We start from the raw sequence: 14,541 nt of genomic DNA, 5'->3' as shown, positions 1-14,541 counted from the left end.
AAATTTTACGCGTGTGCAATCGTTTAATAATAAATTCCTGACAATTTAAGATAACAAACAAAAATTGCTATTTTAGTTTGAAAAAATTACATGATAATCAGCAACTGTTTAGATAATTATTTTTCATATGATAAGAATTTCGCATTTTATATCATAAATAACAGCAGCATTATTTCTTAAATTTCAGTGCTGAGTTAACTCTTTTTCCACAAAAAATTTAATAATTTTTTAAGTGATTGCTTTAGTTTGCTATAGCTTTTTTCTTTTTTTTTGTTGCTTAATTTGCTGCAAACGCTTTATGTTTCACAAATCAAGCAAAAAATCCTTTAACAAGGTCAAATTTCTCGTAATGCAGCTTGTGAATGAGGAGAAATAGATTGGTGATTAATTTAGTCGTTAGCCCATCTTCAAACATCTTTTCACAAATCCTATTTTCTCTTTCTTTACCTGCCTTTGTCACATTCTTCTTTGCAAGCACAGAATGTAAGTTTTGAATATGTCTATATACTAATAATTGCTGATAGAAAAACAGTCACATTTATAGTAACTAATTTTTAAAAAACCTACTTCTTACAAGAATCGCGATAATCAATTTTAAACCTGTGGGAATATGAATCGTTACATAGGTTTTTAATAACGCGTAAATACAAATAGTGATATTGGTTTTTAAATCTCGTAAATAAGAATTATATTGAAGTATATTCAAATCGAGTGNGTTTTTTTCCACTTGCTTGTAACCCCTACCCTCACACACATTCAAAATATTCTACCTTCAATGCAGGGTCTCATTCTAGGCGAAAGACGTACTTTTTAATTGCGGATATTTTCCTAAGATAAAAAAATTGTTCCAACCAACTAGTGATACTAGAAATTAAGGACTTTTAAGCACCGTGAATCAAAATTAAGTACTTTTAAGGGCCCTTAATTTTCAAAATAAAAACTAAGCAGTTTTTAAGGACTTTTAAGGACCGTGGGAACCCTGTTACAAGAATCACGATAATCAATTTTAAACCTGTGGGAATATGAATCGTTACATAGGTTTTTAATAACGCGTAAATACAAATAGTGATATTGGTTTTTAAATCTCGTAAATAAGAATTATATTGAAGTATATTCAAATCGAGTGAATAAGAATCGAAATGTTAGCAAATTCCCGGCTTGAGACTTTTAAAAAGCTTGTTTGAAGAAGTGACGTTTGAGTTACGAAAATACGAACTATCTGGCGGGTGGGTAAAAATGAGGAAAATCGTATATTCTGTGCGCAAAAGCGGCAAAAATAGCTAAAATGTAAAAATGTGGAAGAATTGACAGATATGAAGGTTGAATTTTCTGTTTATCTTTGAAAATCGAAAATAATTATAATCCTTTTACTTCAACGGCTAAATTTTTCGAAAAAGCAAAATATTTAAACAAAATTTTTTTTTTTAAAAATTGAAACTTTTAGATAATTGGGGTTCTTGATAAAAAGGCTGATATTCGAGACACAAAAGTAAAAAAAGCGGAAATCCGCTAAAAAGCGGAAAAATCTCATTCCTGTAAATACTTATTACAAAATAGATCCATACAAATACTTACAGATTTACTTTCATTCAGAGTGACTAATAAATTGTCTGGAGATGGAAGGAACACATCTAAAAAATAAAAAAAAAACAGTGAATAAAGCAGAGAAAATACATGTCCTGCAAATAAAATTTAAATATAAAATCTCATCGCATATATGTCAACTTTCTTTTTTAGGTAGAAAAAAATTCCATACCAAAATAAATTCAATTATATGCAATAATCTTTCTCTTAGAATATTTTACATACATTTATATTACATATCTGCAACCGCACTGTCAAAAATACATCAAATATTAATATAAAAGTAGCTTCTTTAAATAGTGTAAGATTGTTTAGTTTAGTTCAGTTGTACAGCGTCTTCCGCCTATTGCAATCACATCTTCTCTGAGAGCATTTGCTTTTATACAGCAGCTGATTTTATAAACTAGAATATCTATATTTAAGGGGAAAAAATCTAATTTAAACTTTACAAATACACTTAAATCTAAATTGATTACTAAATTTATATTTTTACTTAATCTACATTTGACATTTTAAACATTTGTAACATTTCTAAATTTACAGAAAGGTTTTTAAATATTAGCATATTTGCACATTGAGCAGAATTTAAATTATTAAGATTCACCATTGATTTGAAATTTTTTAAGTCTTTGAAGTTTTTAATATTTCCTTTTTTTGGCTCATTACAAATATTTAGGACTGATTCTGAGACCAACTTAAGAATCTAGAAAATTTCTTGAGTAAAATCATTAATGACGCATTTCAAAAAATTAATGTCTTTATAAATTTCAGTCATTGATATTTTCAAAACACGAAATTCTAGATAAATTATATGTAGTATAATTTAAATGAATAGGTATGTATAAGTTTACTTTTATCTCTAATCACATTTCTTATTCTACCAGAAAAAATATTTACAAATGAAAAGTATTAGAAAAAATAAATAGCTTATAAAATATGTAATGAAAAATAGCTTTAATATTTCTAAATGAAATATGCAAGAATTTTATCACATAAATGTAATCGATGATTTTTTAAAACTTCTGGACTTTGGATTTCTGGAAACTTCTGAATTGCAAAACATTAGCAAAAAAAAAGGAAATCTGGCAGCACAATCATGTCTGAATATTACATATTAATATTTTAGCTTGCAAGAACTTTTCAGTATAAAATATTAACAGAATAAATAGACTAAATTATAACAGCAGTAAAAAAAAATTTATATCATTTGTTACATAAGGAATTCTAATTTTTCATATTTAACTTATTTTTACCAAATTTCTTTTACACTTTACAGTTTCTATTAACTTTTTGCAATACAATTAGACTGATAAAATTAAGTTTAAAGTTGCTAAAGATATAAATATGCTTTACAGTCACCTTGAAAATAGGTAACTTATAAAATCTGCTTTATAAAAAAATATTTAAAATAAAGAAAATATTTCAAATGAATCGCATGTGTTACTGAACTATGATTATAATATTGATCAGAAATTTTAAAAAATTTAATTTATGCTCATTTAACATTTTTCTTTAAAATTTTGTAGGAGAAAATAATATATCAAATAAAAAAAATGCATGTACAGTAGAGTCTCGAAAGTTCGAGTCTCAGAAGTCCGAGGTTCCGCTTAATTCAAGGTGCCAAATTTTCCCCCTAACAAAAAAAAGCGTAGCAAAGGTACTCCTATAAGTAGCCCTATTCTTTAGGAAAAAGCTGTGTTTTTCAGAAATCAGTTCAAAGAAGAAGAAGATTTCGCAGCAAGCGTTGGTTGGTTAGACCGTTGGAAAAAACGATATGGTGTACGTCAATTAAATATTTGCTGTGAAATACTCAGGGATGAGATTAGCCAAAAGGCAAAAAAGCGGAATTTCCACGATAGTAAATTTTACGCCAGCGCAACCCTTTAATAATAAATTCCAAACAGTTTAAGGTAATAAATAATGTGTTGACATACAATTTTGTACTAATCTATTATTATATAAATGATTACATTGATACTTAACATGTAGTGAAAATAAAAATTACCAATTGAAAAAATAAAGCTGGAAATTATATTTTTCCTCAGTTCACATAAGAGACAATTATTACTTGAAAAACTACCTGGATTAGCAAATTAAAACGACTGAGAATATAAATATTTCAATTTTGCACTTTATAGCATAACAGCAATTATAAATAAAATTTTGATGATGAGTTAATTAACTCTTTTTCCAAAAAAAAGAAGAAAAAATTAAATTACCGTATTTTTCGGCGGAAGCGCCGCGGCGCTTTCGAAAAAAAAGTTGTTTTTTTCCTACATGCGGCGCTTCCGATGCAGCGGCGCTTCCGATGAAATATTTTTTAGTAGCAAAAAAATTTTTCAAGGAAAGTTATTTAAGATGAAATAATTTTCTGAGAGAAAGACTATTAAAAAAAAAATTAATAACGAAGTCGACGAAATATTCGCCCGTATCGCGATCTGCTGCAGAACATCGGCAATTGTAATTTGAGCGAACAGAAAAGGAAGTAATAGGACCCTAAATCCGACACTCACGGGACTGACGAAATGCCGATTTTTGGATCTCTTTCGGAAATTCCAATATGGGCCCCTAATATTACTATAATTCAATTCCATTGTTAATTTCAGAAAAACCGATAAATTTAGTCAAGTTTCGATCGTAGATTATGATGGGGTGAATTTAAAACTGGCCCATCTNAACTGAAGCCACCCCTGCAGATGTTTTGCTTTTGAAGCATTGGCTGACTATCGCATCAACAAAGAGAAGTAATATAATGAAGCAACAAAAAATTGACAATTTTTTTAAATTGTAAAGAATCTTTTACGTCATTATACTAAAGAATAAAGGATTTTAAGGTAATATGTTCATTTTATTTAATTTCATTTGTAGTTGTTAAAAATTTTCTACTTTTTCGGAAAATCCGAGTTTTCAGTAATCCGAGATAGTGTCAGCCCCTATTACCTCGGATTTTCGAGACTCTACTGTATATACTAATTTCCAGATTGGATAAATTATAAAATTGTTCTTAAAGTTTTTTTAAAAATTCTTTTAAAAAAAAGTCAAGATTATGTTTAAAAAAAATAAATCAATTTATGTCAATAAAAAAAAGTACGAATTTTAATTGTATATAGTTACATACTATTAAGATATCAAACAGTTATTGATCAAATAAACTTAGATTTTTTAGTTATAGCCATTCATATTTAATTTTTTTTTTTTCAATTGAAGTGGTAAGTGCAAAAGATCATCTTTATCAGCCAAACTGTAGACAAGCTATAGATTTCGCACTTCATTTATTTACTTTTCATACAAATGATAATTGATTAAAGAGATTTTCTTCTGCAAAGTAATAGTAATAAATATCTAATATATCTGTATAATTGCAATTTTGCATCAGGAAGACAAGACAGTTGAAGAAAATAAGTGTAGCATAATTATATATGCTTCTCTAACATAGTTAGAGATAACAGTTTGCTAAAGTAACAGGATGTCTAAAAAACTCAATAAGTACTCTACTCTTGTAACTTAAAACGACTCTAGATACAGGAACTCTAATCAACAGATACATAATTGATAAATACATAAAACATGTTACCTTCAACATCAGAAACTACTAGCATGTGAGGTTGGTTTAATCCTTCTCCTAAATTATAGAAGTGAATACTGCCATCAAATGTAATAAAACCAACTTTAGTTCTAGAATCACCAGGCAATTCATCTAAATTCTCTAGTAGCACTTTACAGAATGTTTGAAGGTACCCTTTAAAAAAAATGCTACAGTAAATTTCTTTCCTTCAAAATAGTTAAAATAAATATGTTGCAAAACAGTTAATATAATATATAATAAATATACATGAAAAAGATACTAAGTGAAATTTCATTAAAATATTAATACCATACCTGCCAACTTTTAATCCTTTCGAGGATGATATAACTCAGTGGTAGTAAAATTGAATTTAAATTACAATTCTAGGCAGAAATATACGATGTTTTTAGGAAAAGTTACGCGGACTTTAGGGACAGTAGTACATATTTCTATATAAGCTTAACTTTTTTAAAACTAGTGGTGGTCAAAAAGATTATAAATTAAGTTTATAAATGCAAGAAATATATTGAAAACATAAATTTTACTACCACTTGAAATATAAAAATAAAATTTTACGCCAAATGCGTAAAAGTTGGCAGGTATGTAATACAGTAAAACCCCGGTTATCCGAGCCCCGATTATCCGAGTCTCCACTTTAACCGAGCTATCAAATATCTCTTCGATTTTTGTTTTTGTTTCTATATTTTCTATTTTTCTGAACTACCGAAAAAAATTCTGAACTTGATCTCACAAACACTGAGGAAAACAAAATCCATCAGCACTACTCCGCTTACTTTGAATTGTATCACGCACCGCTCCACCCCTCCCCTTCTTTTGAAAAAAGAATATTGCGACACTCAGTTTCAGGGTTCAAAAAGAGAAGCATGAAACGAAAGAGAGCATGCTGAATTGCTTTCGTTGTCTAGTCATATGACCCATCCTCCCTTACTACCAAATGGTTTCGACTGCTCACATGATTCCCTCCCTGGAATCGGGAAATTGTTTTGCAGGAAAAAGTACAGCGGTTACATTCAGTCAATTCTACAGATTCGAAATGAGTAGCAATAAGAGAAAGCGAGTTGTTGTTTCTATAGAAACAAAATTAGAAGCAATTCAAAGATTAGATAAAGGTGAATCAATAAAGAAAGTAGCGAGAGATCTCGGAGTCGGAGCTGTTACTGTTGGCGACTGGAAAAGAAAGAGAAATGAAATAGAAATATGGAGTGCAGAAAAGGCTAATTGCAGTTTACGAAAAACAATGAAAAAGTGTGAATTCGAAAAAACATCCGAATCATTATTCCTATGGTTCACACATTTGAGAGAAAAGGGAAGTCCAATATCAGGGCCTATGCTACAAGCAAAAGCATTGGACTTTAATAAACTTTTCTATGCTGGAGAAGATTTCAGTGCTAGTAGTGGATGGTTGGATCGTTGGAAAAAGAGATATGGAATTCGTCAATTAAATATATCGGGAGAAAAATTATCAGCTGACTGTGAGGAGGTGATTAAATTCAAAGACAGTTTTAAAAATTTTCAATTGCGATAAAAAACAGTTTTTCAATTGCCAGTTCAACAGTTTTTCAACAGGGACAGTTTTTCAATTGCGATAAAAAAGGATTTAACTTTAGAATGTTGCCTTCAAAAACTCTTGCGGCTAAGAATGAAAGGTCAGCTCCAGGGTATAAGATAAGTAAAGAAAGGGTAACAATTTTAGCATGTTCGAATGCATCTGGAAACCTAAAACTGAGAACAATGTTGATTGGCAAGTCGAAAAAACCTAGAGCATTTAAGAACGTTCATATTCCAAGTTTACCAGTGTATTACAAAAATCAAAAAAGTTCTTGGATGGATGCGGATTTGTTCAAAAAATGGGTTTTTGATGAATTCGTTCCTAACGTAGAGACATTCTTAAAAAATCAAAATCCTCCAAGGAAAACAATATTACTGCTTGACAATGCTCCATGTAATCCGAATGATGATGAATTGGCGAGTGGTAATATTAAAGCCCCTTTTTTGCCACCCAATGTCACATCACTTATTCAGCCTTTAGATCGAAAAAACCTAGTTTGTTTCGGAGAACATGAAGAGAAATTATCGAAAGAAATTACTAAAATTTCTTATTGAAGGAATTGAGGAAAATAAAAGTGTTCCTGAGACACTTAAAAGTTTAAATGTAAAGGATTCTGTCTACTGGATAGCTGAGGCATGGGATGAAGTAAAATCAGACACCATAAAAAAGTCGTGGAGGAAAATTATCGATAAACAGAGTACATCACGGAAAGTCCAATGAATGCAGTGATGAGCTTTTGGATTTAGTCATTAAACTGCCAATAGCTAAGCCAATAAACGAAGAGGATATACGTGACTGGATAAATGCTGACGAACAAGAAGAAATTACGGATGAAATGATCGTCAATACCGTGAATAAGGAAAAGGAATCTAGTGATGAAGACAGTGAGGATGAAAATCGATATATGAAAATTTCACATGCAGATGGATTAAAAGCTATCGAAAGTACTATTGAGTACATAGAACAACAAGAAGCAACACCAGCAATCCTGTTATCTTTAAAAAAATGGCAAAACTTTGCTGCAGAAAAATGCCAAAGTTAGACAAAAAACAATTAAGGACTTTTTTAAGTAAGAACTTTAATTATCGTAAAAATATGAATTCCATGTGGTGTAACTGTATAACCTTTGTATTTGTTAAAATATATATTTAAACCTATACAATTTATCTTAATTTACATTTTTCGCTTTAACCGAGTTTTTCGGTTATCCGAGTTAGTCTTGGTCCACATTAACTCGGATAATCGGGGCTCAACTGTACTCTAAAATATAGAATCAGATGATCAAAATTAGGAAATATATCTAAAAGCTAGTCTTGAAACACAAATATGGCTAAAACTTCATTAAGCTAAAAAATTAAATTCCTTTTGGCACTCAATTAAAATTATACCCAAAATTATGATACAAAAATTCTAATATAAGACAATAAAATTCGATGAAAAAAATTCCAATATTGAGTGATTTTTAATTTAACAAATACTCAAAATCCCTATGTATTGCTTAAACTCTTCCTAATGGAGCATTCAATTATAACATTCATATATAACATTTAAAAATAATTATTTTTATGCACATTTCAAAAGAGTATACATTAAAAAGGTAAATTAAATGAAATGCTCAAACAACACTTATTTAAATTAAAAAATGCAAATATTTAAATCTTACTAATAATTATTAGTAGTATTAGTTTGAAATATTAAGCATTTTTAAATACTATTAGATATTTAGTTAATAAATAAATTTTACATAATTAGATTTTGATTGATAAAAAGTTTCGTTTAAAATTGAAAAAATCCTATTTCAATAAAATATATGTGTTAGATATATGTAATATAAAAAGATTCAACTAATCTTTTCATGTTATTTTTGTATCTAAATCTTCTAAATTAATTATTCAAAATTAAACACTTTCTTACGCTTTATTCACATCTGTTGTTTTGGTCCTATATTTATATCATAAGTAAGCATGAATTAAAATTTTAAATTTAAGAACCATATTATTCACTCAACCTATTTTATGTACCAATTGTAATTACTATCGTTTCTCTTTTTGCATGCGACTTGAAAGTTTCAGGGACTATTTTGTAAGATTTCCCCTAATTTTTATTCAGAAGCACTTTGATTTTGTGTCACTTGAAAGCTAGCTCTTCATGATCATGCCTTAATAAATATAATTTATGAATGGCCTGGTGTCTGAGTGCTGCTTTCTGCAATGTCTACTTTCTGCAATGTATTTTACCCCCTCTTTCCTTTTCAGTTTTATCCTTATTATATTGCAAAGCAAAGCTTCAATTTCAACTTAAAACAATTGTGATAAAAATCTCCTTACGAAAACAGAGAGGAAAAAGACATTTTTTCGTTATTGATTACTTGACCAAATTTGTTAAAAATTGTAGGGGACGTTCAATCAAGTTGGGGAGCTTGTTCAGTATAATATGGCATTGCTATGCTTCCTATAAAGCAATGGGGATTAGGATGAGTAAATCCATGGGTTGGAACCAACTGAACCAAATGTGAAAACTTTACATGATGTTCAAATTTGTATAAAGGAACCAAGACATTTATACTTAATTAAAAATCATAAAATTGCTGTAAAAATGATAAAGGATTTTAAAATGTACCATGAAGAAGCGGTAAGTCACAGTCGCTTAAAATAATTTTTTATCGCATCTTTCTTTTCAAATGGACCAATATAAAACAAAAACATATATATATATACAGATATATGTATTACATAAATTTCAGATTTTTTTTTCCAACCTGGGATAAAATTTTTGTATTAAAACAAAACATACCTGTTTCAGCAGCTCCATGTGATACATCTAATAAGAAAAGATAAACAGCTGGCTGTGGAGGCCTCAGCTAAAAATTAAAATATTTATCAAATTATCAAACAATTACAAAAATGTCATTTACTTGCTCAATATTAAGTTTATCAGAAACATCTATTATTACTTTATTAAAACATGATAGCATAAGAAAACAAAATTTTACTCAATAAATATAAAATTTTTAAAAATATAAAATTAATATAAAATTGTTTTCTGCATTTTTAATATTTGCTTTATGCATTTAATATTGATAAATAGATCTACACTAAACAATAAAACCTTGACTTTCTTAGACATATTTCATAGGAAATTTATGCAAATTAGCAAAATAATACCATCTTGATACATAATAAAGGTCTAAAATAATATTAAGTGATAATATAAATACATAAAAAGCATTCTTTTTTTTAATTCAGAAGCTAATCTTGTGGTACTATTTAAAGATTGAGAAGAGTAGAACAGCATTAACTTGTAAATTATATATCCATTATTATTTAACAGTAGTTCGAATAATTATTATCTATTCTGAACATTTTCTCAGTTACTTTTAAGTTTTAGATTTTATTATTCAAATTTAAAGGCTTAAAACTATAATTATTTTTCATTACATTATAAAATACTCAGACAATGTTATCTTTTTATAGAACAATAAATGATATTATATATAGATACTGTTTTAGAACTAGTAAATGAAAAAAAATTATTGCATTTAAGTTTTAATAAGTTATGTTTATCATCACAATAAACTATGTAAAATTATTCCATAAATGTATGCAATTAAAGTAATGAATAAAGTAGTAGTATAAAAAACACTCAACTAAAAAGTTTCACAATGCAACAGCGTGAAATAAATAGTTTAAGTTTTCATTGCATCATTACAATGTCTTTTTTCTTTGTTTTTTAGAGAAATAAATCTTTTAGCCATCCTTTTTAGAAAATTTATAAGTTAGGTGCAAACTGCATCTTAAAGTTTGGCATGAGTGATTATATGTCATAAAAAATGGACATTCCGTGAAGCGAATTTCTGAAATATAGTTTCCATTGTATCATTGTTCAGATCCAGAGATATTTTTTACTCCTATGCAAGCATATTTTATCCTTTAAAAATCCAAAATACTCCTTAGAAAAACCTATTTAGTTGTATTTTCATGCTTTGTATTGTAAATAAAAACTTAAAAACATAACTCATTTTTGAAACTTTCTTGACATTTTTTTCTTTGTTTCTCACTACATCCAAATTTTTCTATACCATAAACAACTAAATATGAAAGTTTTTAATCCTAAACAGGATATAAAAAATTAAAATAAATAAAACATAGGAGAAATTGACTGATGAGCAGTTAAGAACAATAACTCGAATATCAAAGTAATGACCTAGATTAAAATAAGAAAGTGAAAATTTTTGTGATTTCCAATTTGATAATGTTGTGAAGTCATGAGAATTGCAAAAGAAAAGAACTGAAATACATTAATTATACATTTTTTGTTAAAAATGTCAATTCTTTTTTTCTTTTGAAGTTTATGTAATTTAAAATATTATTTTTCATTCTTCTGAAGTGAATTTTACTGTACAAAAAAATAAATAAAAATAAAATCAAGGAATATTTTCCCTCCATGAAAAAAAAAAAACCCTGCTGTATCTCTGTTAAGGTCATTCTGGCAGGGGAAAAAAAAAAGAAGACAACCTCTATTAAAGATTGACTTCTACACAAGTCCAATTTTTGTTCACATAAATACTTAAAATATAAACATTTTAAAAACAAATTTGATATCTACATATATTAAGATTGATGTCTGCATATATTTCTCAATCATGCTTGAAAATTTAATAAATACTGTTACATCAAACTTAAACATACCATATAATCTGATGGTGCGATATATTCTATTGTAGCATTCTTTATTTCTGGTCGGCGAGCAGGGTCACCATATGATCTTGTAGCAGGATCATAAAGAAACTCTTCTGGCACTACAAGAATCAATTTAAATTTGATATAGTAACATAAAAATAAGTAAGCAATTCCTTTAAAAATAGAATAAAGAACAAGGATTGAAAAATTACATTCATAAAATTCAAATTTATTTGTTTATACAGATTACCCAAAAATTATCCAATTAACCAGTTCTATTAATTTTTCCTACTTTATGAGAGAGATTTTTTATTTCCTTATTGTTGGATTTATGAAAAGGGTAAAAAAATTTCTTCTTTTGTCTAGGTGTAGTAGTTTTCACTGAAGACTAGAAGTACAAAGAAGTCCAGATATTGTCACACAAAAATTGAGATTGTTAAGATTAAAGAAAAGTGAAACAATTGATTATGGGATAAGCACATCAACTGTACTAAATATTTAAAAAATAACCATTTGATTTTTAATTTTACATAATTTTTTTGCCGAACAAAAAGACACTCATAAAATATGCCCTAAAATTGCCAGTGGTAAGTCAGCATGGAAAAAGTGCAAAGAAAAGTTGCCTAAAAAATTTCACAGCCTGTTCAATTATCCAGATTTTTTTTAAGCGTTAAGACCAGATTTTTTTTAACCACTCCAGATAATCAGCACTCTACTGTACTTCAATTACAAAATATTTCTTATTTTGAAAATACTGAAAAGGAAAAAGCCGTTTAATGCAAAGTCCCAGTCTCATTCTAGAACAGAACCTATTTGTTTCCCTACTGACCTAACGACTTTTTTTAAATATAAGGGAAATGATGGTACATAATTTCAACATAAAAAAAATAATAATCTGATTTAAGAGAACAATGTGTTTTTATTGTAGTGAAAGAAGATTACAATAATCATTAAGAGAGAAAATATTAAAAAATACAACTTCTAAATTTTCTTTACAAATATATTTTAAGCTAGCTGGTTAATCTTTCTGGTTAAGTGGAAGGTTCCTTTAAACGTGATGTGAGCTACGATAAGTTTAAAACGTGAAGAGAAAATTTCAATTTCTTCTTATTTATTTGCAGAATTAAGTATGGCTCAGATGCTTATTTGTGGTGTAAGTAATGATTTGAATGGGGTAAAAGTCAGAATAGAATGTACCATACTGCATCAAATGAAAATTATAAGCTGACTCTTTTGTATGTTGCTAAAACAATATTATAAATTAAGTGATACACCTGAAATAATAGGTAAAATGCCTGAAATTTGACCTCTCATAAACATTTAGTCACTGTGAAAGAGATAATGATTAAGTCAAATGAAAGAAAACTAGAGGTTTCACACTTAGAAAATACAAGTTACCAACAGAAAATTGAAGACACACACCAAACAAAGCTAATATAGTAAGTACAGTATTCTTATAAAAAAAAATAGCTTAAAAAAATTGCTTCAACATTTTTACTTGTATGCAACTGTTTTACATGTTTCCTGACAAAGTGTTTTTTATAAATTTCAGCAACATTAAATTTGCATCAATTTTAAAATTTTTATATCCTGAATAATATTAACTTAGCTGTAATATTACAGAATTCCAAAAATACAAAAGAATTTAAAATTTCAAGTTTTAAATATAGATTTTACAAATATAACATTGAAAAATTATATAATTGAAAATAAATTTTAAAACTTACGATCATTAACTCGAAAGCATAAGTTGCATTTCCATCTCCTTTGATCAATAAATGATATAAATGGATTTATGTAGGTTCTACAACTTCTACATCTTACAATTGTATTACATTGAATAACGCATAATGACTAGAATAAAAAATAAAAATAGACAGTAAACATCATATACTTCAGTATGGTTTATTATCATTTAATGATGAAACAAGAACATATGAAAGCACAAAGTCCCATATCCAGACATCCTCTTACCCACAGTGTCTATTGTACCTACTTTACAGACACTTTGTAACAATTAAAGGAAACAAAGTTCTTTTTCAAATAAAAAATATTTTTTACACTAAATATAGAAAAAAAGTTAAAATAAAGAAAAGAAAAAAAATTTATCCTTTTCACTTCTTCTCTAACAGCTAAATATTTGGTTTGCCTCAATAAGCAGAATAGAAGAGTTGATGAAAGGATAAGAATGATGAAAGTTAAAGAATTAAACTTCAGGAGAAAAATAAACTGTAACATTAATAAATTTGAATATTAATAGTGTTCCAAAATAACACCAGCAGACAAGATTTGATCCGCTTTAAATTATAAATTTCTTAAAAAATCTATTCAATGCTGTTCTCTGATAAAGAAATTATTATTTTTAAATCAGATTACTTTACTTTTGGAATTTGAGGCTCATTTTTGAATGTTATTCATATCTGATAATCTGTTTTGCTAATTCTTTACACCATAAAAAGAAAAATGTATCCTAATTCATAAAAGAGAAGTTTCAAATTATACACTCTGCGCATTTTTACTTATTTTTTTATACTTAAATACTAAACTTTTTTATACTAAATATTCTGTACTTTTATAACTATACTTTTTTATACTAAATATTCTGTAGCTTTTTAAATATCGTTCAACCTAGAAGGAAACACATAAAACTGATATTAATTATCGTCAGTTTGTTAGTTTTCTTAATTGAAAAATGCATTTTTTTAATGTCTATTCTAACTTTATTAAGTCCAAACTCTTCTGGACATGTGACTTTCCACTGTATAAACAATAAAAAGAGGAATACATACTGGAGCGTCACGAAATGGGTGTATCAAAATCCCAAAAGGTAATCTAGACTTTCCTAGAAGAGAGCTGGTATCTGGAACCTTGGTTAACGTACATCTGAAAATTCTGTAGAAGAATATAAAAAGTATTATACCGTTACTCAATTATAAACTTTTAAACAAAAGCACATAAGACTTCAATAAGTAAAATAATATTCTAAGAAAAAATTACAACTCCCAAAATTACACAAATTAGTAAAAAACTAAAGAAATATCAAGTGAAATAATTTAATTTTGCTTAATAAAAATAAATTACTCTTAAAAACAACTTTGCTAACGCATTCATAAAAAGAGATGTGCTTCAGAAAAAACCATTAA

General features: G+C 27.7%; 1 protein-coding gene across 2 annotated transcripts in view; it reads right to left on the bottom strand.

Annotated features, from left to right (window-relative positions):
• The window catches only part of LOC107453601 (Protein transport protein Sec24AB), a 51,017-nt gene that overhangs the window by 19,355 nt on the left and 17,121 nt on the right, over nucleotides 1–14,541 (bottom strand). For both annotated transcript variants that reach the window (XM_043045377.2, XM_043045378.2), the window contains 6 exons: nucleotides 14,188–14,290; nucleotides 13,126–13,252; nucleotides 11,408–11,517; nucleotides 9,513–9,579; nucleotides 5,159–5,323; nucleotides 1,576–1,631 (listed from right to left, as the gene is read on the bottom strand). In XM_043045377.2, the coding sequence (XP_042901311.1) occupies nucleotides 1,576–1,631; nucleotides 5,159–5,323; nucleotides 9,513–9,579; nucleotides 11,408–11,517; nucleotides 13,126–13,252; nucleotides 14,188–14,290 (628 nt within the window). The remainder of the gene's footprint in view (nucleotides 1–1,575; nucleotides 1,632–5,158; nucleotides 5,324–9,512; nucleotides 9,580–11,407; nucleotides 11,518–13,125; nucleotides 13,253–14,187; nucleotides 14,291–14,541) is intronic.

The sequence above is a fragment of the Parasteatoda tepidariorum genome, chromosome 3, assembly GCF_043381705.1.
Source record: "Parasteatoda tepidariorum isolate YZ-2023 chromosome 3, CAS_Ptep_4.0, whole genome shotgun sequence".
Taxonomy (NCBI): domain Eukaryota; kingdom Metazoa; phylum Arthropoda; class Arachnida; order Araneae; family Theridiidae; genus Parasteatoda; species Parasteatoda tepidariorum.
This window is presented reverse-complemented; position numbering and strand designations above follow the sequence as displayed.